Source organism: Petaurus breviceps, unplaced genomic scaffold, assembly GCF_028583685.1.
Source record: "Petaurus breviceps papuanus isolate PSGF00001 unplaced genomic scaffold, PetGlider_PUasm1.0 76, whole genome shotgun sequence".
Classification (NCBI taxonomy): Eukaryota; Metazoa; Chordata; class Mammalia; order Diprotodontia; family Petauridae; genus Petaurus; species Petaurus breviceps.
Genome location: NW_027186473.1, coordinates 58,069,579 through 58,092,076, shown reverse-complemented (window position 1 = coordinate 58,092,076; position 22,498 = coordinate 58,069,579). Strand labels below are relative to the sequence as shown.

Genomic DNA, 22,498 nt, shown 5'->3' with positions numbered 1-22,498 from the left:
TGAATTGTGCAGAAGATAGGATATCACTCAGGACTAAATTTAGGTAGGGTGAGTAGGCAATTGGGTAGGATGTGATGAAAAACATTAAAAACTTTTTAGTAAATGCACATAACTTTAATTCCAGAAAATTCGTTTCTCTATAGGTGTAGATGTTTTATGATAAAGCAAGCTGGGGTCCTATTACCCCAACCTCTCTATATTTTATATAATCAAAGACCAATCCAAGTCCTTCCTAAGCCCCAGAGCAGTTTGACCTTAGGCAGAACAAGAGCAGGGCACAAGAAACTCTGGAGCCTCCCTTCAGAGATCAGCATCCCAGGAGTAGATGGGAAGATAAGCGCACCAAAAAGAACACTAGATTTGAGCACCTTTGTAATACAGTGGCTGGTGTTGCATTTGGAGTTTAAAAAAAAATCTGAGGGGAGGCCAGGTAGCTCAGCAAGTAAGAGCACTGGCTCAAGTGTCGGGATGACCTGGGGATCAAATCCGGGCTCAGATACTCAGCACCACACCCAGAAATAACTGGCCGTGTAACCTTGAGCAAGTTACTTAACCCCGATTGCTTTAAAAAGAAAATCTGAGTTCAAATCTGGCCTCAGACACTTACTAGCTGTGCAACCCTGGAAAAGTCACTTAATGTCTATTTGCCTCTGTTTTCTCATATGTGAAATGGGGATAATAATAGCACCTACTTCCCAGGGTTGTTGTAAAGATCAAAAGAGATAATACTTATAAAATGCTATGTGCCTGGCACATAAAAATAAATTTTAGTTATTAGTAATTATTATTGTTATTAATAGTAGTAGTGGTAGTGGTGGTAGTAGTAGTAGTTCTGGATTCAAATCCTAGCTCTTCTACTTACTATGTATGTATCTTAAGCAAGTTATTTCCCTTATCTAGACTCATTTCTCCATCTGCAAAAATGAGGTTGAGATTGATGTTCTCTAAGTTCTTCCAAGTAAAATCTTAAATTTCATCAGTTATTTCTTGGTAGACAGCAAATTGCCAAGGGCACCATTATCAAAGGGGAAGCAGGGAGGAGAAAACTTTGAACTTTGCCCAGGGCACACAGATCCCTTGACTGGCATTATGAGGCACCCATCTCCTCTAAACAGAGGGCTAGAAAGAAACCTCCTTTGAAAAATGATCCAAGAGGTAAATAGGTTGTTTGAGAACTACTCTGGAAAACAGGTACCTGTAGTTTGCATCCATAATCTCACCACCACAACAGAAATCAAGGCATCTGAGGGTCAGCAGGCAGAGATGAAGTATAAATATGTGAAAGGAAAAAACTGGGTCTCCAGTTTTTAGAACACTACAGCAACAGGTCCCATTTCCTTGAGCTTTGGGATGAGACGAAGGAGGGCACAGTGAATATGAAGAGTACCAGGACCCAAGTTTTAATGTTGACTTGGCCACTTACTACCCATGTAATTCAGGCAAGTCACTTAACAGGTCTGGATCTCAGTCTTCTCATTTGAAAAATGAAAAAGTTGTACCAGATCGCCTCAAACATCCTTTCCAACCCTTCTATGATCTTGTGGGAGAAGCACCCTCCTTTTGATTTCCTATTAAAGCATCTTTACTAATTAAAAAATAAAATAAAGGTGTAAGTGAGGACTAAGCTCTGACATCAAGACAGCTCCACACCTAAGAGGGGAGACAAGAGAAAACTGAGCTGAATTTCCTTCTTGAACCAGACTGAGAGGTGAGCTGCGATGTCTCAACCGTGGAGCTAAGCCAGAACACATGAGGACGCCCAGTAGCAGATCCAGACTTGCTGGCCCCACGGAGATTACAGAGCTTGGCCCCAAAACACAGAAGAGCGTGAACATGTAAGAGATGCTGAGCATTCCGCTGTCTTTCATTTCAGATGAATGCCTACATTCCCCTAAGTCTGGCCCGACTCCCACTCCTGGTGTTACAGAGGAGAGGACTCAACAAATACTTAGGGAAATCCAGGTTTGTACTACAGAAAAATAGCCCGTATCACCTTTCTGGAAACCACGATGACCAGCTTCATCTGACCACCTTCTGGTCTTCCTTTCTACCAAAACTAAGTGAACATACTGTGGTCCGATTACACCAAATAAAAAGGCTAAGGATAGGATACAACTCCCATAAACAGGAACTTTATTAAACTACATGATGCTGAAGAACATATAAATGGTCCATTAAATACATTCAGTTCATCTTACACAAATTTATATAGAAATTTATTTACAATTCTCTGGAACTCACTTAAATTATTTTTTTTCCAAGCTCACTACCAATAAAAGGTAATAAAAATCAATCACCTGCTCATGCAGATGAATACACAGAAGATAGATAGGACTGACCCCATTTCATAGGAAGTCCAGATATGGTAAGTCCCAAACAGCTTATAAAATTTTCAAGCAAAATCTCCCTTTGGAAGTGGATTCTTTCCATCTAGCACTTTCATTAAGGCTCACACTTTCAGATGCTCTGGGTTGGTTCCTAAAAGCAGGCCCCAGGGAAGAAAGAGATTTCAGTGGGACTGTCTTTTTTTTTTTTCTTAAAGTCTGGTGGTTAGTTACCTTACTTAAGTCACAAAGTTCATCCTGTACCACTTGGCTGGTTTACGAAAGCATAAAGGTAATAAAATTCATTCTGTCTAACAACACATTCCACTGAAGGAGGGAAAAAGTAACATGTGGTTAAGTCAGTAACTCATCAGAACTTGTCTTAAATACACTCACCACTGGTGGACAGAAAATAAGATTTCACTAATAAGTAAATAAAAAGACAACTTAAAAAAAATAAAATAAAAAATAAGAATTACGTTTAGTCCCTATTGACATAAATTACTCTCAAAGGGAAATGGAAAAGGGCATTTGGTAAAGCTGGTTAAGGCCAAAACCTTTCATTATGTGTGATGGAAGCATAAGTGGTTGGAGTTCACATCCTGATTTTTACCCCCCTCCCTTTTTGTCCCTGCCGATAAATATTCTTTTGAAAGCAATGTTCACCTATCAAAAAGTTGGTTTTTGTTTTTCTTTTAAATCTGGATTTGGCCTCTTTCAAAAATCAAAAACCATACCAAAAGGAAGACGCTTAACTCATAAAGCACCATGTCACAGACAATATCTCTCCATGCGGTCACAGAAAAAGGAAGACTGGACAACAAAAGACTTTCCTCCTGTCTCTCTAACCAGAGTTTACACAAACTATAGCAGCATTCACATAATTTTACAGCAAATGAACAAACTGGGGAGCGGAATGGAAGATTAGAAGAGCAACAAATTAGTTCTTAGCACTGAGCTATTAACCCCTGCCGGGTTTGAATCTACAAACATTTTAAATATTGGGCACTTTCTGAAGTACAGAAAACTGGGTGGTGATTATGCAAGTGGCTGCCATTCAACTAAACACTAGCCATGGACTTTACCCCAAAGAGGCCAGGCCTGCCCAATACTCCCAGTGTCTGTGTTCCACCCACTTTAGTTTTTAAATATAAGATACTGTATGTAGCCCACAGGGAGGAATGGCTTTCTGTCCAGCAGAGATCTCTCTCCCTCTTCTCTTCCCACATGTTTCTTCCCTCTCTTTCTCACACACACCCACATAAACATACATGCACCAAAAACACCTGGACATGCACATGGAGCTATAACCATGCTGCGAAGCATCAACTTTGGGGTTTGCAGGCCAAAAGGTCCTATTGCCAGCAAAAGGACCCTGAGAGAGGCACGGAATTAGAGGAAGACAGCAAAGATCTTCATATTAAAGTCATTTTTTCCCTGTGATGTTCCTTGGGAGGCATTTCACTCAGAAAAGGAAACTGGTAATATTTAACTTATATCATCTTATAAAATAAGTCTTTGTCATACAAAAACTGGCCAAAAGTTTTATAACTTGTTATATAAGACTTTCATCTTCTATTTTGAAGTCCTCTCTTTTTTTTTTTTGGAGAGGTGGAACATTTGCTCACATGCACCCACACCAAAAGCCCTCAGCTCCATCACAGCAGCATTACACCTACACACTCATATTGTTCTTCGACCACGGGACGGAGAGAGGAGCACTGACACGGTGCTTGGCCCTAGGAGGAAGTTATACCTTTAGAGGCTTTACGGCGAACAGACTTTGAAGTCAACCCGTGTACTGGGTCATGTGGAATGAAGACATACAATGTTGACATCCCACTGCCAAAATCTGTTCATACATCCCCCAAATGCAGAGTGGTGGTCTCAGGAGGAGAATATACTCTCCTCATTTCCATAAAGGATTCAGAATTTTCCCCAGTGTGGTCCTATTTGAATCCTTTTGTTTAAGGGAAGATTTCTCTACTGTGCCTCTCCCTTTCAAAGAGGCCTCCTCTTTACTGCTGGGGCTCCCACTAGGTTCTAGATACTTTGAGGCAGTCCTTGCACTGCTGGTTCGCCTTAAGATGCCACCATTCTTGGTTTGGGTGTCTTCAGAAGTTGTCTTTATCCTCAGCTGCCTCTGAGAGGCTGCCCGGGTAATACCAGGTACCTTAGAGATAGGAGGTGAATCAGTTTTCAAACGCCTAGAAGAGGAGGCGACCGTGTTCCGGGCAAAGCTTGGAATGGGGGGTGGGGCCCGAGGGATACTGACAGGTGGCGGGGGCTTGGGCACTTCCTCAACATCCTCGGACTCCTGAGGGTTGGTACGGCAGATCTTCGTCTCATCTGCCTTTGACTTGGGGAGGTTCCTGATTGGTTTGGCGCTGGGTTTCTTAAGGGAGGTCTTGTGTTGCAAGGGAGAGTCCTTTCCCAAACGGATGCTGCTGGATGTAACGTTTCCTCTCTGCAGTCTCAGCTCTTCTGCTGCTACAGCTGCTGCTACCGCTACACCAGAAGGTCTTCGGGGGGATGTGTCTGCAGTGCCTCTGACAGAGCTTCGGCGGGACAGTCGAGTTTCTGTGTTACTGGTGGCCTCCCGAGGGGGCATCCGGGCTGGTACTTCAGGCCGTTTCCAGCTTCCTGAACCTCTACTGGATTTAGAGATGGGAACCACCTTGCGCATACTCTCATTCTCAGAGGCATTCAGGGTCCGCACTGGCTTGGAAGAAGGTCCCAGGCTACGCCGCACACTCCCAGGTTTGGAGGCACTTGTAGGTATGTCTTTCAGGGAGTTTCTCTTTGGTCCTGCTGCCTCTTTCCCTTTGACTATTTTATCCTTGGGCAGGCCACATTTGTAGCCAGGCTCATTCTTCCCAACAGCAAAAGCACAGTCTTCCCTGTTGGGATTGAAATTTGGGACAGAGGGAATGCTGCTACTCCTGGTCTCTCCTTCCTTGTCATGAGTACCAGAAGACATGGAGCCATTCACTATTTTCCCTTCTTTCGATTTGCTACTTCCCATTTTGGGGTCATTTCCTTCAGAGCAATCCAAAGTCAAGGAACAGTCGGTGGTGTCTGAGATGTAGAAAATAACCCCAGCCTCTTTATTTTCAGACTCACTTGTGTCTGTAGATGCAGAGACTGCACTGCTAGGCACTAGAACATCAGCTGCCATGTCCTTTGGGGCTGAGTTGCCATTTTCCCTTTCCAGCACTTCTTTAGAGTCTTGGCCAACAGACACCAAGATATCATCGGGAGCAGTGAGGGACGGCAAGCTCGCATCATCCAGTGATTCCGATTCCACTGGGCTAGACTCCTCCGAGATGAACCTTGGTGGATCCTCTTGTTTTATTGGCTCCTGGAGGTCAAACTGGATCAAGCCATGAACCAGTTCTCGTTCTTCAATCCCCATGGTCAAGGTGGCCAACAGAGGCATGCCAGGCCCACTGTTTCTTTGTAAGTTGTTATTATTGGCATGGTTCTGTGTACGGTAAAGGATGGCATTAGAATTTTCCAGACATGGATTGGGAAGCTGGTCAGGCTGAATCACAGGTGGGTTATTGCTGTCCTTCTCAGCTTCTGGGGCCTGATGGAAGTGTAAGTGGTTGGAGTTCACATCCTTTGGCCCTGTGGGTTCCATCCAGGCCACTGAGGGTCTGGACTGCCTCGTACCAGTTCTAGGAAGGCTGTTGAATTTGTTCAGGTCTTCTCCTGTGGAAGTCTCCAGGAAAGTGAGCAGCTCTCTATCTGCAGAGGTGCCCAGGGAGAGCCGGGAGCGGCGGGAATTAGGGGGCCGGTGGGAAGGACTGATGGGCCTCTGATGCAGGAAGGGGAGGACATCTTCAAGGCTCTTCTTTGTCAAGAGCTCCACATCATTCTCACTGCTGCTCCTCCCAAAGCCCCCGATCTCACCAGTGGCCCAGGAACGCCTCTTCTCTTCCAGTCCCTTCAACTTCTGTAGCTGGCGGATTTCTTGCATTTCTCTGTCCCTGTTGTCCTACAGAATGGAGAGAAAAACCCCATGAAGGATAATAATAACAACAATGATAATAATAAGATAAAAAATATTATTTCACTTGATCCTTACAATAATCCTAATAAGTAGGTGATATAATTATTCCCATTTTACAGACAAGGTAACTGAAGTTATGAGAGGTAAGTGACTTTCCCAGGGTCACACAGCTAGTAAATATCTAAATCAGGATTTGAACTCACATCTTCCTCATTCAAAATTCAGAGCTATATCCCCTATGGTGGACATGTTTATAGTTTCTAGAACTTAATGCCTAAACATGACACCCATTTATCTCTGCTTGGGTTAAGAGACAACTATTTTGACTCTCATACATTCTAACCCTGTGTTCTTTCTATGTAGCTAACATTCATATAAAGTTTTAAGGTTTATTAAGCACTTTATGTATCATGAGTCAAAAGGACTGAAAATGCAATATGCCTGCCAGCGAGGTGATGAGCCTCAAAATATAAAATAAGATAGATATTTCTCTTTTTGGAGGTGGAAGGACAGGGCAATTGGGGTTAAGTGACTTGCCCAAGGTCACACAGCTACTAAGTGTCTGGGGCTGGATTTGAACTCAGGTCCTCGACTCCAGGGCCGGTGCTCTATTCACTGTGCCACCTACTCACCCTAACACAGACATTTCTGAATTTGTTTTGTTGGATTATGCATATTTCTTAACCTGCTTTTTTTCTTTTTTAAAAAAGTTGTTCAGTGTGGGATGAGGGAAAGATAAATGCTTATGATAATTTGGGTTTTTTTTTAAATGTGCTCTTAAGTTTGCTTTTTTTAAGCTCCTTTAAAAAGTAACACTCTTGGGGTGGCTAGGTGACACAGTGAATAGAGACCAGCCCTGGAGTCAGGAGGACTTGAGTTCAAATCTGGCCTCAGGCACTTACACTAGCCGTGTGACTTTGGGCAAGTCACTTAACCCCAATTGCCCTCCAAAAAGCAAAAGAAAAAAAAAAGTAATACTCTTCATAAAATACAACAGAGAAACACCACTGCAGAAAAAGGACCTTTCCTCTTTTGGCCAGGTCTTCTGCTTCTGCAGAAATGTGCCTTCTAACACCAACCCTACCTCTCACTAGGAGGGTGAGTCAGTCATCAGCCTTTTGTAAACTATTGTAAGCAACAATATCCTCTGTACTCCCCAGCAGCAATACTTCAGGCTAAAGGGTGAAGAGCTTTTAGTACATTTCTGTCCTATAAATTCATGGCTCTTGCTAATCAAGAAAAACTAATCATTAGCCCTTTAAAATCAGCTATGACAATGATTGGAATTTCCCTTCCCCTTCAACACAGGGCCCTCTGGCTGAACTTCCCCAGCCCTCCTCGGCCCTCCCCTTAGGTGGCCCAGCACTTCCTGCAGGGGCTGTAATTCTGGCTCTGTCTCCCCTCCTCCCTCCCTTCTCCTGGTCCAGCTGTGACAGGGTGGAGGCAAGCTTCTACTCCCAGGACAGCTGTGCTGAGACTATTAAGCAGGTGGCCTCATTTAAAGGGAAAAAAAAAAAAAAGCTATTGGATTCCAGCTGGGAATAGGGGGCCTTTGAAAAAGCCAATGCCTGGTGCTTCCTCTTCTATCCTACTGCTGAGCTCACTGCTTGGACAAGAGAGTCAACGTGGCCACAAGCTGTGCATATTCTCTGAGTTGGAAGGAGACAGAGAAGGTGCAGCACCTCTAATTTCACTGGAGAAGGCTCTTCTTAGGCCTGAGAGAAACTGGATCAGTCCTAGATTGGACACAGTCCAAGTTAAATGGAAGGAAAAAGTAAATGGCTAACTTTTCTTCTGATCTTCTCTGAAGTGATTGGAAGGAGGAAAGATGGGGGACTTTTTTTTCCCAAACCACTCCTGAATCAGCAGGCATCTATCAGGGATTTTTTTGCTCCAGGGCCTGGCCTCTAATATGAGAACATCAGCTTTCAGAGGGCAGGGAACGTGACTTTTTCTTTAGGACCGCCAATGTGCTGTCTGGGTGCATAATAAAAATACAAGACCAGCACACAGCAAAAGGACAGCACGAATCCAACTCTGAGGACTGTGGTCAGAGGGGAAAGAGAAGAGCAGGTGCACGCACACACGCCCTACAATAAGCCTGTGGGGCAGTGGGAATGCTTGTGTGCAACAGACAGCAAAGGACCCACCTGGAGATGACTTTTGCCAGTGATTCCTGTGGGCATAAATGAGTTTCACTCATTTACTCAACCAAAAACAGACTTGGGGTATTTGTTTAAAAACAAAACAAAGGCAACAGAACACACTGGCCTCCCGATGATGCAAATGGCCTCTGGAGTGGGATGACAGAATTGGTTCTCAACAAGCCAAACCCTCCTGAGCCGGTATTCTATGGCATATGTTGCAAACTAAATTCAAAAATTCCTGAAAGTGGAAATGCTGAGCTGATTTTCTGCCTCAGGCAAAGGATCATGTTAGGAAAATGAAAGAAAAAAAAAAAAAATTAAGGAAGGGGGGGGGGGGGGGGGGAGACACACGATTCAATGTCAGGATAATTTTCAATCCCACTTACCTTGACAGCTTTATCAAATTTGGTACAAAAGTCTCTAAAGATCTGAAGGCATTCATCCAACTTCATAGTTTCTTTGTCTTCACAGAAAAAATCTATGAGGGCATGGGCCTCCTTCTGGAGCTCTTCTCTCCAACTCTCTAGTTCCTCCAACTTTTGTAGAGCAAACTAAAGAAAAAGAAAAAAGTAAAAGCTTAAGCAAATAGGCTGATTAGATGCCCCGGGCTGAAATTCACATCATCCTGGCATCTGCACTGAACCAGACAGTAAACTCATCAAAAGGACACCTAGGTGTGGGCCCTGGCTTTGTCAATTACTGGCTGCATGACTTCAGCCAAAAGGTCCTTTTACTTCTGGGCCTCAGTTTCTTCATCTGTAAAATGAGAATCTTGGAAGAAATGATCTTGAAGGTACATTCCAATTTTACGTGCCTTAACTCTGTATGATACTCATGGCCCCGACTGAAAGTTCAAGGACAAGAAGAGGTCAGGTTTATTGCCAGTTTAGAAAATTTTAAGGAAAAAAGGGAAAGAATTCCATCTCAAATGGGACCCCTGTGGTGTATGCTGGATCCTAGGGTGGTGAGGAAGAAGAGAAGAGCTGAGGGAGAATTAGAAGGAATTAAACAGATCACAAAATCCCTATCTGGGTTCACTCCAAATTTTTGGGTTGCCTTCTCCTAGGGCTGCCTCTATACATATACTTCAAGTCACTTCAAGACCCATATCATCACCGGTTCTGCTTTGCTGTGCCTAAGCATTTCTCAGATGAGTCCAAATTGCTTGGACTGGGATAGCAGAGTCAGTTCTCAGTAAGCCAAACCCCAATGAGCCCTTCTTCTTTGCCATATACTGTTAACTAAATTTTTAAAAATAACCAACTAATCCAGGCAGTTGGGAGAATTTTAACCTCAGCTCCAAATTACTTGAAGAGTCCTTCAACTGGTAGTGATGGGTTAGTAAACCACCTGGTGAAGGACAGCAGCTCAGCTCCAAATGACCAATGAACGTCTCTGCCAATCTCCTCTCTCTTTCTGAGGTGCTTGTTTTCTCCAGGATGAGATTCCAAGTCCCTAGGAGGTTCTGACATTGCCTACTGAAAAATGAATGTGGATTCAGTCTCTACTTGGAGAGTCCCCCCTCTTTTTCAGAGAAAGGATTTGCTTTTCACTTCCTTTAAGTGGCAGCATCGCCCAGAGCAAGGCAGGGAGGTAGGAAGTTGGAAAGGTCGGAAAGGATAGGCTTTCTCCTAGCCAGAGAAAGAGCAGCCTAGCTAGAGGCTGCCAGCATGTTCTGCTCCCTGTAGCTAGCTATCACATATTAGCAGTGGCCAGCTATGGTGAGGAGCGATGATGCTGACTCCAAATGGGAAGGCCTCAGAAGGCAGCTCATAAAGGCATTAAGAGGCAGAGCCAGCTCTTCCTGATATCAAATCCAACATTTTGCCCACTGTATTTCCTGCCTCCTTTTAACCCTCGTCTTTAGCTTGATACTAATACAGAAAAAAATACAAACAAAATAAATTCAATGGGGGGTGTCTGAGCCTATGACTTCAATAGTACCTCACCCTCCCAGTGTGGAAACTCCTTCCCTGATACAGACTGAGAGCTGCTCTTTAAAAAGAGAACTTAGGAGAAGGACTTGAAGCTAAGTCCTTCTGACTCCCAAGGCTGATTTTTTTCCCCATGATGCCATTTCTAGAAAAAATTACATTTCAAACTGTGTGTTTCTCTCTCTGCTGAGAGATGTGGAAAGTGCGGGAGAATCAAGTTATATAGGTGGTGACGTTAAGATGTCCTTAAAGAAGCTATCACCCTTTGCCCTTCAAAACAAAACAAAAACAGACAAAAAGGCAACGAGTTGAACAACAAAAACCCACAACAAAACAATATTTGCCATTTCCTACTTCTATGAAATTCTGTCCCTGAATATGTCCTGTTTGTGCCCAAACATGAATGATGCCTTTTTTTTTTTTTTGCTGTTGTGAAAAGATGTCAGAAAAGAAATAGGAAAGTGAAAACTATTTAGTAAACTAGAATACTGAAGAAAGTATGCATCTGAACCAGCAGCCCAAGGCAATGTAGTTTGAGGGTGTGTGCAGCACATAGTATCTTTAGGGAGAGAAAGTATGAATATGAGGGGATAAATCTTTGCATGTCACTTTCCCAATGGGGGATGAAAATGGACTAGTGCCAAAAAATAACTCAATTGAAGGAAAAGAGGCCTCCTGACAAGACCATACACGGCAGGTTAGCTCTGCTTTGTTGGTCTGCTCTCCAGTTCCTGGGAATATAAGGAAGAAGACAAAACCAACCAAAGTCATTCCCTGAGTTGGGGGACAAATTCTATAGAAAATATTGGTGAAAGAAAACTATAAACCTATTTTGGAGCAATCTTACCAAGACGTATTTTCTGGGCCGTATTTAAATGTTATAAACAGTAAAAATTTAAAAGCAACTCCTTCCACAAAAATAAAACAAATAAACAAAAACAAAAAACCCCAAACCAAAACAATTAAGGTACTACCAGGATAGGTGTGTTTATTGGCACAAATGCCAACAAATTAAAATCTGAATGGCCAAATAAAACTTAACTCTTAACCCTTTAATTTCTTGAGACACTGACGAGACTTCAGTACCAAAAGGCCAAGACACTTAGACTGGTGCTAGTTTGGAAATGTCCATGCTATCATAACTAATAATAAAGACTTTCATCATATAAGCAGTCACATTAGAAAGTTAATATTTAAGTCAAACAATCAAAACTGGATGCGACGAAGAACAATATAAAGATAAGTGGCATCAATAGGTGAATGGAATACTATTGTGTTCTCAGAAATGAAAAGCAGAATGGTTTCAAAAAAACCTGGGAAGATTTACACAAACTGATACAAAGTGAAGTGAGCAGAACCGTAAGATTGTACATAGTAACAACAATATTCTAAAAACGATCAAATGTGAAAGACTTGGCTATTCTGACTGACACAATGATCCAAGACAATTCCAAAGGACTCATGATGAAAAATGGTATTTGTCTCCAGAAAGAAAACTGATGAAGTCTGAGTGTAGACTGAAGCATAATTTTTTCACTTTCTTTATTTTTCTTGCAACATGGCTAATATGGAAATATGTTTTGCATGATTTCACATTTATAACTGATAACATATTTCCTGCTTTATCAATGGGTAGGGGAGGAGTAGGAGAGAATTTGGAACTCAAAAAAATTTTTTTAAATGAATGCCAAATAGGAATAAATGGAGCTTTCCTTAAGATGACAAGTAGTATCTATATAAAACCATCAATGAACATTATCTGTAATGGGTATAAGCTAGAAGCCTTCCCAATAAGATCAGGGATGAAGCAAGGATACCCATTATTACCACTATTATTCAATATTGTACTAGAAATGTTAGCTATGGCAATAAAGGAAGAAAAAGAAATGAAGGAATTAGAGTAGGCAGTGAGGATACAAAACTATCACTTTTTGCAATGTTATGATGATATACTTAGAGAATCCTAGAGAATCAACTAAAAAAGTATTTGAAATAATTAACTTTAGCAAAGTTGCAGGATATAAAATAAACCTACATAAATCATCAGCATTTCTATACATTACTAACAAAGCCCAGGAGCAAGAGATAGAAAGAAAAATTCCACTTAAGATACCTGGAGACAATACCTAATACTTTGTATATCCAACTGATATACATAATACTTATGTATATCTAACTGGCAAGACAAACCCAGGAACTATATAAACACAATTACAAAACACTTTTCACACAAATAAAGTCAAATCTAAGCAACTGGAAAGCTATCAATTGCTCATGGGTGGGCTGAACCAATATAATAAAAATGACAATTCTACCTAAAAACGAATAGTAAAAAGAAATAAATTTAATTTTTTAAAAAAGAAAATTCAAATTAAAAAAACGGTATATCAAGTACCCTACTTGCACTTAAGAAAAATTACCAAAAAAAAAAAAAAGCCTTCATTAAAGATGTCTATGATCAGAAAAGGGTAGAGAATGGTCATGAAAGGAGAGTGAGAGAAGCATCTGATGGACAGCATCAATGAACAGAGGGCTGAAGTTGAAGTCAAAAATACCTGCACTCAAACACTACTTACAACAATTACTAGTTCTATGGAGTAAAGAATTGACCTGTAATTTCACTGGAATAAGGACTCTCTAGTGACGTAACTCCCTCTACCTACAATGTAGGTTAGCACCTTCTCTACAACTTAAGGGAATACCAATAACCACAAACCTCTGATATAGTTCTGAGAATCAATTAATGTAATGTGTAAAAAATAACTTGCAAACCTTGAAGCATTATATAAATGTAAACTATGGTTACTATTATTATTTTAGGATATTAAAAAAATAAGGGCACATTGGGCACATCTATAGAAGAATGTGAATGAGAGTCACATAGAAAGTGAGATTCTGATTTACGTTAGTTGTCAAAATCAGACTGAGCTAGGAAGCAGACCAGTGATTCAAAAACCCTTGTGGATCCTCTTACCATCTCCCTATATCTCATAGTGCTAACCCTGCATGAGTAAGTAGCATTAGAACTTTACCCTAGCCTACAAGTGTGAAAAGTTGCCACTTTTGTTTTTCACTATGGGAGATAAAAGGTATATGTCAGACTATATAATTAATGAGTCACAGGGAGCTGTCACAAACATGTCCACTCTGCTATTTTTTTGTTTATGTTATTCTGATCAGCTCATCCGACACACCCAATTAGGCTATTGTACTGAGGGTGTGAATAGGTACAGCTATCCCAGTGCATTCTGTGGCATGAAACCATACAGCTCTCTCACCTTTATCTTACAAACAACCAATGAGAAAAACACACAAATGACTTCCCTTCTGTGAGGCTGATTTCCTCATCTGCACTGGACTAGATTATCTCAAAAATTCCTTACAATTTTACCATTCACTATCTATAACTATGACTCATTTCTCTGTAGACTGGGTTTAAATCCCATATTTTATGCTTAGTAACTAAACAATAAACAATTTAGCCAACTTTCCTTGGCCTGAATTTCCTCATCTGTTAAATAAGGAGTAATTGAACTCCAAGGTCTATAGTTTTTCATCTATAGTCCAAAATCTTAGCCTAAGCGTCAATATTAGGTAGAATGAACATTGGATATGGAAGCAGATAACCTGGATCCTAATCTGGCTCTTCTACTTAAGACCTGAGTGACCCCAAACATAAATCTCCTCTTCTAGCTCACCTCACTGGGCCCAACTAGAAGCTCTCTGATGTCCTATATTCCACAACAGAATTGTGCAGTTTCATCCTTCTCTTTCTGTTCTTCAATGTATATGGAAATGCTAATTTTATTTGCTTTTTTTTAAGTTCTGAATTTTTAAAAGGAAGTAAGAAAAAAACATATATATACTATGATCTTTGATTTATTTTTTTGCTTTTTGGAGGGCAATTGAGGTTAAGTGACTTGCCCAAGGTCACACAGCTAGTTTTTTGTGTGTTTGTCTGAGGCTGGATCCGAACCCAGGTCCTTCTGACTCCAGGGCCGGTACTCTATTCACTGTGCCACTTAGCCGCCCCTGTGATTTAATTTAAAAGCTGACAAACCAAATGAGGACAAAAACACGCAGGCACAGATGTGGCAGGACTGAAATCTGACTGACGTTCAAAGCAGTGGATTCATGCAAAGAATGATGTTCAAATCTAAACTCTGACAAATCTTTCCTAAAATCACTCTTCTTCTCTTGGGCTTTCTCAGGATCAAATGAGATAATGTAGGCAAAGCATTTTGGAAACTTTAAAGTACTATCTAAATGTGAGCTATTATCTAATACTTTCTATTGGGAAGAGAATAAACCACTTGTGGGGCTGAGGGGAAGTTTTTTTGTTTGTTTTTGATGGGGAAAGGCAGGGTAATTGGGGTTGACTTGCCCAAGGTCACATGGCTAGTAAATGTGTCAAGTGTCTGAGTCTAGATTTGAACTCAGGTCCTTCTGACTCCTGGGCTGGTGCTCTAGTCACTGCACCACCTAGCTGCCCATGGAAGTTTTTTTTTTTTCCTGAGGAATATAGGTACTAGGCATATAGGCACTTAGGACAATATGTACTAGAATAAACATTCTCTTTCCTGTCCTGGGAAAGAAACATTAATGGAAACCTCCTGCTTCTACAAACACACCTATGCTATTCTCACCAGTGTCAACACACTCTGAAATTCAGGGACCTAATTTTGAATCCTCCACTAAAATCCTACTCCAAAGCTTCATCCGAGTGTGAAAGTGACCCTGGATTCTCAGAATTTACACCAGCAGAGTGCGGGTTCTGGCAAATCCAGCAAAGAGATTAAGAGATGGGAGGCAGCTCACAAGACAATCTAGTCTTACCCCTCTCCCAATTTATTTCTTTGCTTTTTGGAGGGGGAGAGGGCAGGGCAATTAGGGTTAAGTGACTTGCCCAAGGTCACATAACTAGTAAGTGTTAAGTGTCTGAGACCAGATTTGAACTCAGGTCCTCCTGACTCCAGGGTCAGTGCTCTATTCATTGCACCACCTAGCTGCCCCAACCCTCTCCCAGTTTAAAAGATGAGAAAACCAAGGCCCAGAATTGTCAAATCATTCACCCAAACATCACCTAGCTATTATGTGACAGAAATGGAATTTCACTCCACATCTGGTGTTCCTTTGAACATGGGCCTGGGAAGAGACTATTACCGCCTGAGTATCAAGCTCACCAAAATCAGCTTTTCACCAAGAGTCAGACACCAGATGATGAAGTAATTTCAGCCCCAGCAAATCAGGAAAGCCTGAAAGGACTGTGATCTGTACTGGCTCAGGGAGTAGCCATGTCAGTGAAATCACAGAGCTTTTGAAGTGTTGGAAGTATAATTTAGAGCCACTAACAACAAACCTTAATAAAGGCTTTCATTTGTTGACAAAGCTCTGGATCCCGCTGGATATTTTCCTTTAGAGATCTTGTCCGTGCAGACAGTGAGTGAAGTTCCAACTCTGTGTTATCAAGAGATAATCTAAAAGAAGAAAGGGAGAAGTGGGCTGTTAGGATGAGGAAATGACTCCAGAATATCAAGTTTTGGGAATTATCATGTGTCCCAGAGGTACATTAAACAAGACCTTTTCCTGTTGGTCAACATTATCAAAACAGAAGGTGAGTGATTAACAACAACCTTCCCCGTGGTTAGAGCTCTGTGGGTTTCTTTTCATGCTTTGTTGTGGGGCTCTTTTGCGGGTTTATTTTTTCTTGGGAGAGAAAGAAAAAGATGATGATTCCCTCACAAATCTAAAACAGTGATAATCAGTTCAAAGAGATCATGTCACTGTTTTGTCCTATACTGACAAACAATCAGAATCATGGAATTCGGGAGCCTACTACATCGATTTATTGGAATAGTTTATTACAAGAAGATCTGGAAATCTTTAAATGGCAACTCCCACTCTCCCCAAGCCCTGTAGTGAGAGCAGGAGAGAGTAGAATGGACAGAAAGAGAAAGAAAGAGACAAGAGACCAAGATAGACAGGCAGACAGATAGAGAGACAGAGAATATCCATGCTTTCTTCTACTCACTAAAAGCAAACATTAGAAAAAAATTAATCCTCAGATGTAAAAGACAGAGTAGTCTAGTGCTTCCTGTACCAAGAATGGTATTCTAAAGAGAAAAGAACCATATGCCAGTTCCAATAAGAGATAATAATTTTGACAGTTCATATTTTCATAGCACTTTAACTAGAAAACACTTTCCTGCTCATAACAGCCCTGTGAAGTAGGTAATATAAATTGTGCTCATTTTACAGATAAGAAAACTAAGGATCAGAAAGATATAATAATTTATCCCCGGGATCACACAGTTATTAAATGGAAATGTCTAGATTTGGACTCATTTCAGAGTTCTAGCCCATAGCAAATTAATCACTAATTCATAAGTATTCAAAACTATTCATATGTTCAATATAAATGGACAAAGTAACTTCTGTCTGCAAGTTAGCTGAGGAGTGCTAATGTCCTAGTAAGAAGACTGAAGTATTCATTAGGGGGCTATTTTCCCAACTACAGTCAACTCCAATTGTGTTTGAACTCAAGCATTCTGCCTTCATTTTAATCATTTGTGCTTTTGGTCAACTTTAACCTTTTACAGTTTCATAATTTTGCTAATAATACTGCTTTACTCATTAGAAGCATTACTTTTCTAACAGATCAACTTTAAGTACATATTTTTACATATTTCTTCCTGCAACCCAGGCACAATTAAGCTAATTTAATAAATTAATTTATTAAAGTTTAATAAACTAATTTAACAAACTAGAACCCTTCACTGCTGAGCTATAATTTAAAACTAAATCATGAATTTGCTATTGGTTCTTTCTTCTTGTTACCAATGTTCTTTGTAACATATGTCCTTAACAATCAGAGGGAAAAAAATTCCACACAAATTTCTTTCAACAAGTCACATTTCTAACGTAATATTTTAAATGCTGCGGTATAGTGGAAAGGGATTTTACCCTAGATTTTTTTTACTTTAAACTCTATGTTACACCAAGCTGCTACCCTTATTAGGAGGGTATAAACAAGAGTAGAATGATGTAGTCTGAGCTCCCTTTTGGGTGTGGAGGGATTTGAAGTTCTTAATACACTTTTTTCTCCCTTAATCCGATTTTTAAAACTGGTCATGTTTGGTTTTTTTTTTTTAAGATAGAGCTTACAATCTTTAAAAAAACTGCAAACATTTTAACATTGATTCATAAAAAGGGGGAGGGAGCATGGAAATAGACCTTTTATAGGCCAATCAAATAAAGATAAACAAAATAAGTGTTTTGGAAGATTTTGAACGTCATGCTAAAAACTGGGAACATGTTTCTATATCTTACAAAAACAGTCAAATTCTCAAAATTTTCCAAGAATCTTCCCATGCTTACCTGGAAGTATCCTGAACATGACGTAATTTTTCAGAAAAATTCAGAAGAATAATGTCTTTCTTTTGGGCTTCCTAGAACAAAAAAACACAATTTCTTCTCTTTATAGCCTTATAGCAATACTGGAGGAACAGTTTGAAAGGAACTTTTTCTAAAAACTTGAAATGACCTTAACACTTCTCTTACAATTCTCTTCTTGCTATATATACCCTGTTACTCTGCTGAGGAAGTGAACTATGATGTTGTTAGGAGGATTTACCAGAACACCTTAAGTTTAAAAGTAAATTGTCACTTCTAAGAGCAATCGGCACCTTATTCTCATATGGAATACAATTCCTTGGCCCTACAACTGAATGGGAGGAAGCAGAAGTGGTTGAGCAGGGTCCATTGTTTCTAAGAGAATCCAATATTTCCTGCCTGAATGCCACCCATACCTAAGCACTTGCCTTGAAATGATCAAGATATCTGGCAGCAGTTAAACCAGTTTGCAGGGTAAGCTTAAACAGAAGGTGCACACCATGGAGGTGTTTGGATTCTGTGCCTATTGGGGATGGATGATGGGAGGAGGGGAGGTGGGAGGGGAACAATTCCTGACTAATGAAACTTCACCCTACATGGGCAGAGACCCATCCCGATTATGTCAGTGGGAAACAGAAACAAGAGAACTCTGACAGAAACCTCCATGTGCAACCCATTTGTGGTTAAAAGAAGAACATAGCTCAAAGGGCTTGAAAATGAGCTTTTCAACCAAGTATGTTGCTAAAATAAATTACTGTCCTCTGAAAATGAAAGTTGTGCATGTGACATCAAAACTAGTTCAAGTCAGCGGGAAAAAAAGAGTAAAGTAGGTTATTTGGCATCAGATAAACAAATGAAAAAAGACCCTGGTATATCCTACCATCATGGGCAGTCACTATGACAATTTGTTTTCAGTGAATGTTTTTCTCTGATAACGAGGACCTATTTATTGGGGGAAGCAAGGTGTTGAGAAGAAATGGCCTTGATTTAAAAATAAAAGGCAAGAAGAAAACTTAATTTTAAAAAAGAGGAAACATGTTCCATCTTAGCCCTATCTAAGCAGAAATAATCAAAGGCAGAGGTGGGGAACCTTCAAGGCCACATGTAGCCCTCTTGGTCCTCAAATGTGGGCCCTTTGACTGAATCCAAACCTCACAGAACAAATCCCTTTAATAAAAAGGATTCGTTCTGTAAAACTTGGACTCAGACAAAAGACCTCGCCCAAGGCCCTAAAAGAAGGTCACATGTGACCTCAAGGCTGTAGGTTCCCCACCCCTGGAAAGGACATAATGACCTGATTTACTAGGCAACTAGGTGGCCCAGTGCATAGAGTGCTAGGCTGAAGTCAGGAAGATTCATCTTCCCGACTTCAAATCTGGCCTCAGATACTTACTAGCTGAGTGATCCTGGACAAGTCACTTATCCCTGTTTGCCTGAATTTCTCCATCTGTAAAATGAGCTGGAGAAGGAAATGGCAAAGCACTCCAGTGTCTTTGCCAAGAAAATTCCAAACGGGATCAAAAAGTCGGACACTAGGGAAAAACAACTGAACAATATGTAACTGAAACAAGAAGATGTCCGTCACTTAGAATCATTTTTAAGGATATTTAGCTTGGGTGAAGAGTGGGGAGGACCCAGGTTTCCAGGGGTAGGAGGAGCACTATAATCCTAATATGTGTTTTTCAATTGCTTAGTATGGCAGTTTACAAAGCCCTGCTCTTCCCTAAAAAACCTCTGCAGGGAAGTACTCCTCCTCCCCCAGACAACAGCTTCCCTGACAGGACAGTCACCTAGCCAGTGCATCTCTGCCTGGCCCCAGAGAGCCACCAGCAATCACTGTTACCTACCAGAGCCACAAAGTGGAGCAGATTCATCCCCGGTTTGTTTGCTTTCGTGTCTGCTAATTTGAGCAATGATGACAATTTGAAACCCACTGCATTGCCAGCATAACCTCCCTAAAGAGAGAAAATCCAAAGAAACAGTATGCACCTTCTGTGGATTGCCACATCAAAGCAGAAAAGCCCCACTTCCATTTAGAACTGGACTTACCTCATTCATAATATTTCCAGCCTGGAGGACTAAGTGCAGTATAGAATGTAACTCCTCACAGGACATCAGCTCTGGAAAAAAAGAGAGAAGGAAGGTCTTGAAGAGGTTTTTAGCTTAAATCCTGATCCCCAAACCATCTTTATCAGACTGGTATCTAAACTGTAGTTGCACACAAAACCAAGAGGGGATTAAAGCCTATGCAATATACAAAACAACACATTTTTGTATATTATAAAGTCACCTCCCCAACCACTACTAGTGATCCACCAGGCCCTTTGGTTTAGATTGCAAATATACCAGGATTTGTTTGAGACCACTACTAGTAACTTGAAAAATACTCAATGAACAAAGTTTGCAAATATGAGAAAACAATGTACAATACAAATAAAAACCAATATCATGTGTTTTGTTCTGAACTAGAGTCCTCCTCACATGCCTCTCCATGGTTTCAAGGCAACACTGGGCTCTCAAAAGCTGTGCCAGGAAATACAAGCTCTGACAGGTCCTGCCAAGCTTCAAGCACATGCCAGGCAATTGTCTACAAGCTCTTCATCTGAAAGACCCATCCATTTAAGTGCAGATGGGGTCATCAACAGAAGGCTGGTCACTAGTTGGGAAAATATTGGGTATTTGAAGCTCTTCAAGACTGCCCCTTATAAACAACATAGAGATTTTGAGCCATGTTGACTGAAGAAATATCCAACAAAAATAAACCATAGGTTCTAATTTAGCTCTGCTACATGAATATACCTAGGAGATTTAGGCAAGGCACTTAATTCCTTGGGGACTCAGCAGTTTTCAAAAGAAGAAACACAGGTACTTCACATAAAAAAAAAAATCAACCATATTAAAAAAAAATACTCCAACTCATTAACTGGATAAATGCAAATTAAAATAACACTGAGGTTCTATTTCACACCAAATGACTGCCAAAAATGACTCCAAAAAAAGGAAAATGGCAAATGCTGGAGGGGTTGTCGGGAAATGGATACCACTGTGCTGCACTGATAGCATAGCCAGAAAGATTCAATTTGGATCTGGAAATCAATTTGGAACTCTGCCCTCCCCCTTGCCCAATCACTAAACAGCAAGGCCTGTACCTCAACGAAATCAAATACAGAGAAAAAGGAGCCATGTGTACTATTACTTTTAGTTATAGCAAAGAACTGGAAACTAAAGGGATACCTGCCTATCAACAGAAAAACAGCTGGACAAATGATACATGAATGTAATGTAGAGCCTCATTGCAAAATAATGAAATAATGAAGACAGTTTCAGGGGTGACTCATATGAATGGATGCAGGATAAAATAAGTAGAACCAGGAGAATTATACAGTAACAACAACATTCTAAGAACAAACTTTGTAAGCCTTCAGAATTCTGCATAATGCCATAACCAATCAGAGGACCATTGACAAGGAGTACTATCTACCTCTTGAGAGAGATGATGAACTCTGGAGGCACAAATAAGACATATACACTGGCCATGTGGAAATTTATCTTGCTTGATTATGTATACTGATCATAAGATTTTGTTTTTCCTTTTCTTTCAAAGTGAAACAGAGAATAGCCAGAGATGGCATTCCCTAACCCACCTACCCACCCACTCCCCCAAAAAGAGATAAAAAGAGTCACTGAAGTAATTTTTTTAATGTACAGAAGAAAACAGAAGGACGGCCAGAAGCACAGACAAGCAGGAATAGTGTGGAAAGTTAAATGCTGAAATTATTATATACTTTAAAAGAAAATAAAGCTGTACAGAGATTTATAGTTTCACATAGAATTCTTCTTTCTGTGTTACTGTGTACATTGAAATGCTCATTGTTTTGGTGTTTAAGATTTAAAAAACTGTAAAAACAACTGGGTTAGCTCCCTTTTACCTTTAAACTTAAGATTTTAGCTCTGAGGGTAAAGGCTATGTGTCCTCGAAATAAACTTTCCATTTCAGATTTTATTCCTTTAATTTTCTTTCTCAAATTCACTTTTAAGATTGGGCTAAAATAATAGGAAGGATTAAAAAGCAGGTGGTATTTTGTTTTTCCAATGAGTTACAAAAAAACTCTTGTTCCTAATCATGCCAAGAGTGCATGCAAATAATTTGCAAAGTACTCTGCTTATAATGTGGTCACCTTGTCAACATTTTGCCTTCATTTCAAATTGATGGTTTCTGCGACAAAGTGACCATTTTTTCCTACATAACCCATCTGCTGTACATCTCTACAAAATGATTTTGTAAATGTTAGATGAATAGCACTATGAAATTTGTAAATCAGCTATCTTAAATTTATTTGAATATGTGTACAAAGCTGAAAAATCTATAATTTTAAAGGGTTGCAAATCACCTATAATATTTTGACATCCAAACTCTCCTTCTATGCCTGGTATTACTGGAATTACTTTCAATTAAATTATACTTGGATCCTAGCCTACGTCATGTTATCTAAGTAGGCCAGTTCTCTAAGAGAAAACAGATAAGGGACATTTCCACCATGCCCACTAATTTGCAAATAATATTAAACTACATTCCCACTAGACATGAAAGGGGAAAAGTACCTTTTTCTAACTAAAACAAAAAAAAAAATCATAAATCCTTTGAAAGCTATCACACATGTTGCTGTAGCAAGGAGAGAAGAAAAG

At 40.3% G+C, this 22,498-nt stretch overlaps 1 protein-coding gene across 5 annotated transcripts in view; it reads right to left on the bottom strand.

Annotated features, from left to right (window-relative positions):
* Window positions 1-2,105: 2,105 nt before the first annotated feature.
* Window positions 2,106-22,498, bottom strand: part of FHDC1 (FH2 domain containing 1) — a 60,879-nt gene continuing 40,486 nt past the window's right edge. For all 5 annotated transcript variants that reach the window (XM_069105564.1, XM_069105562.1, XM_069105565.1 and 2 more), the window contains exons 7-12: window positions 19,862-19,932; window positions 19,660-19,767; window positions 17,798-17,868; window positions 15,780-15,897; window positions 8,873-9,037; window positions 2,106-6,324 (exon numbers count right to left, since the gene is read on the bottom strand). In XM_069105564.1, the coding sequence (XP_068961665.1) occupies window positions 4,234-6,324; window positions 8,873-9,037; window positions 15,780-15,897; window positions 17,798-17,868; window positions 19,660-19,767; window positions 19,862-19,932 (2,624 nt within the window). In that variant the 3' untranslated portion in view covers window positions 2,106-4,233. The remainder of the gene's footprint in view (window positions 6,325-8,872; window positions 9,038-15,779; window positions 15,898-17,797; window positions 17,869-19,659; window positions 19,768-19,861; window positions 19,933-22,498) is intronic.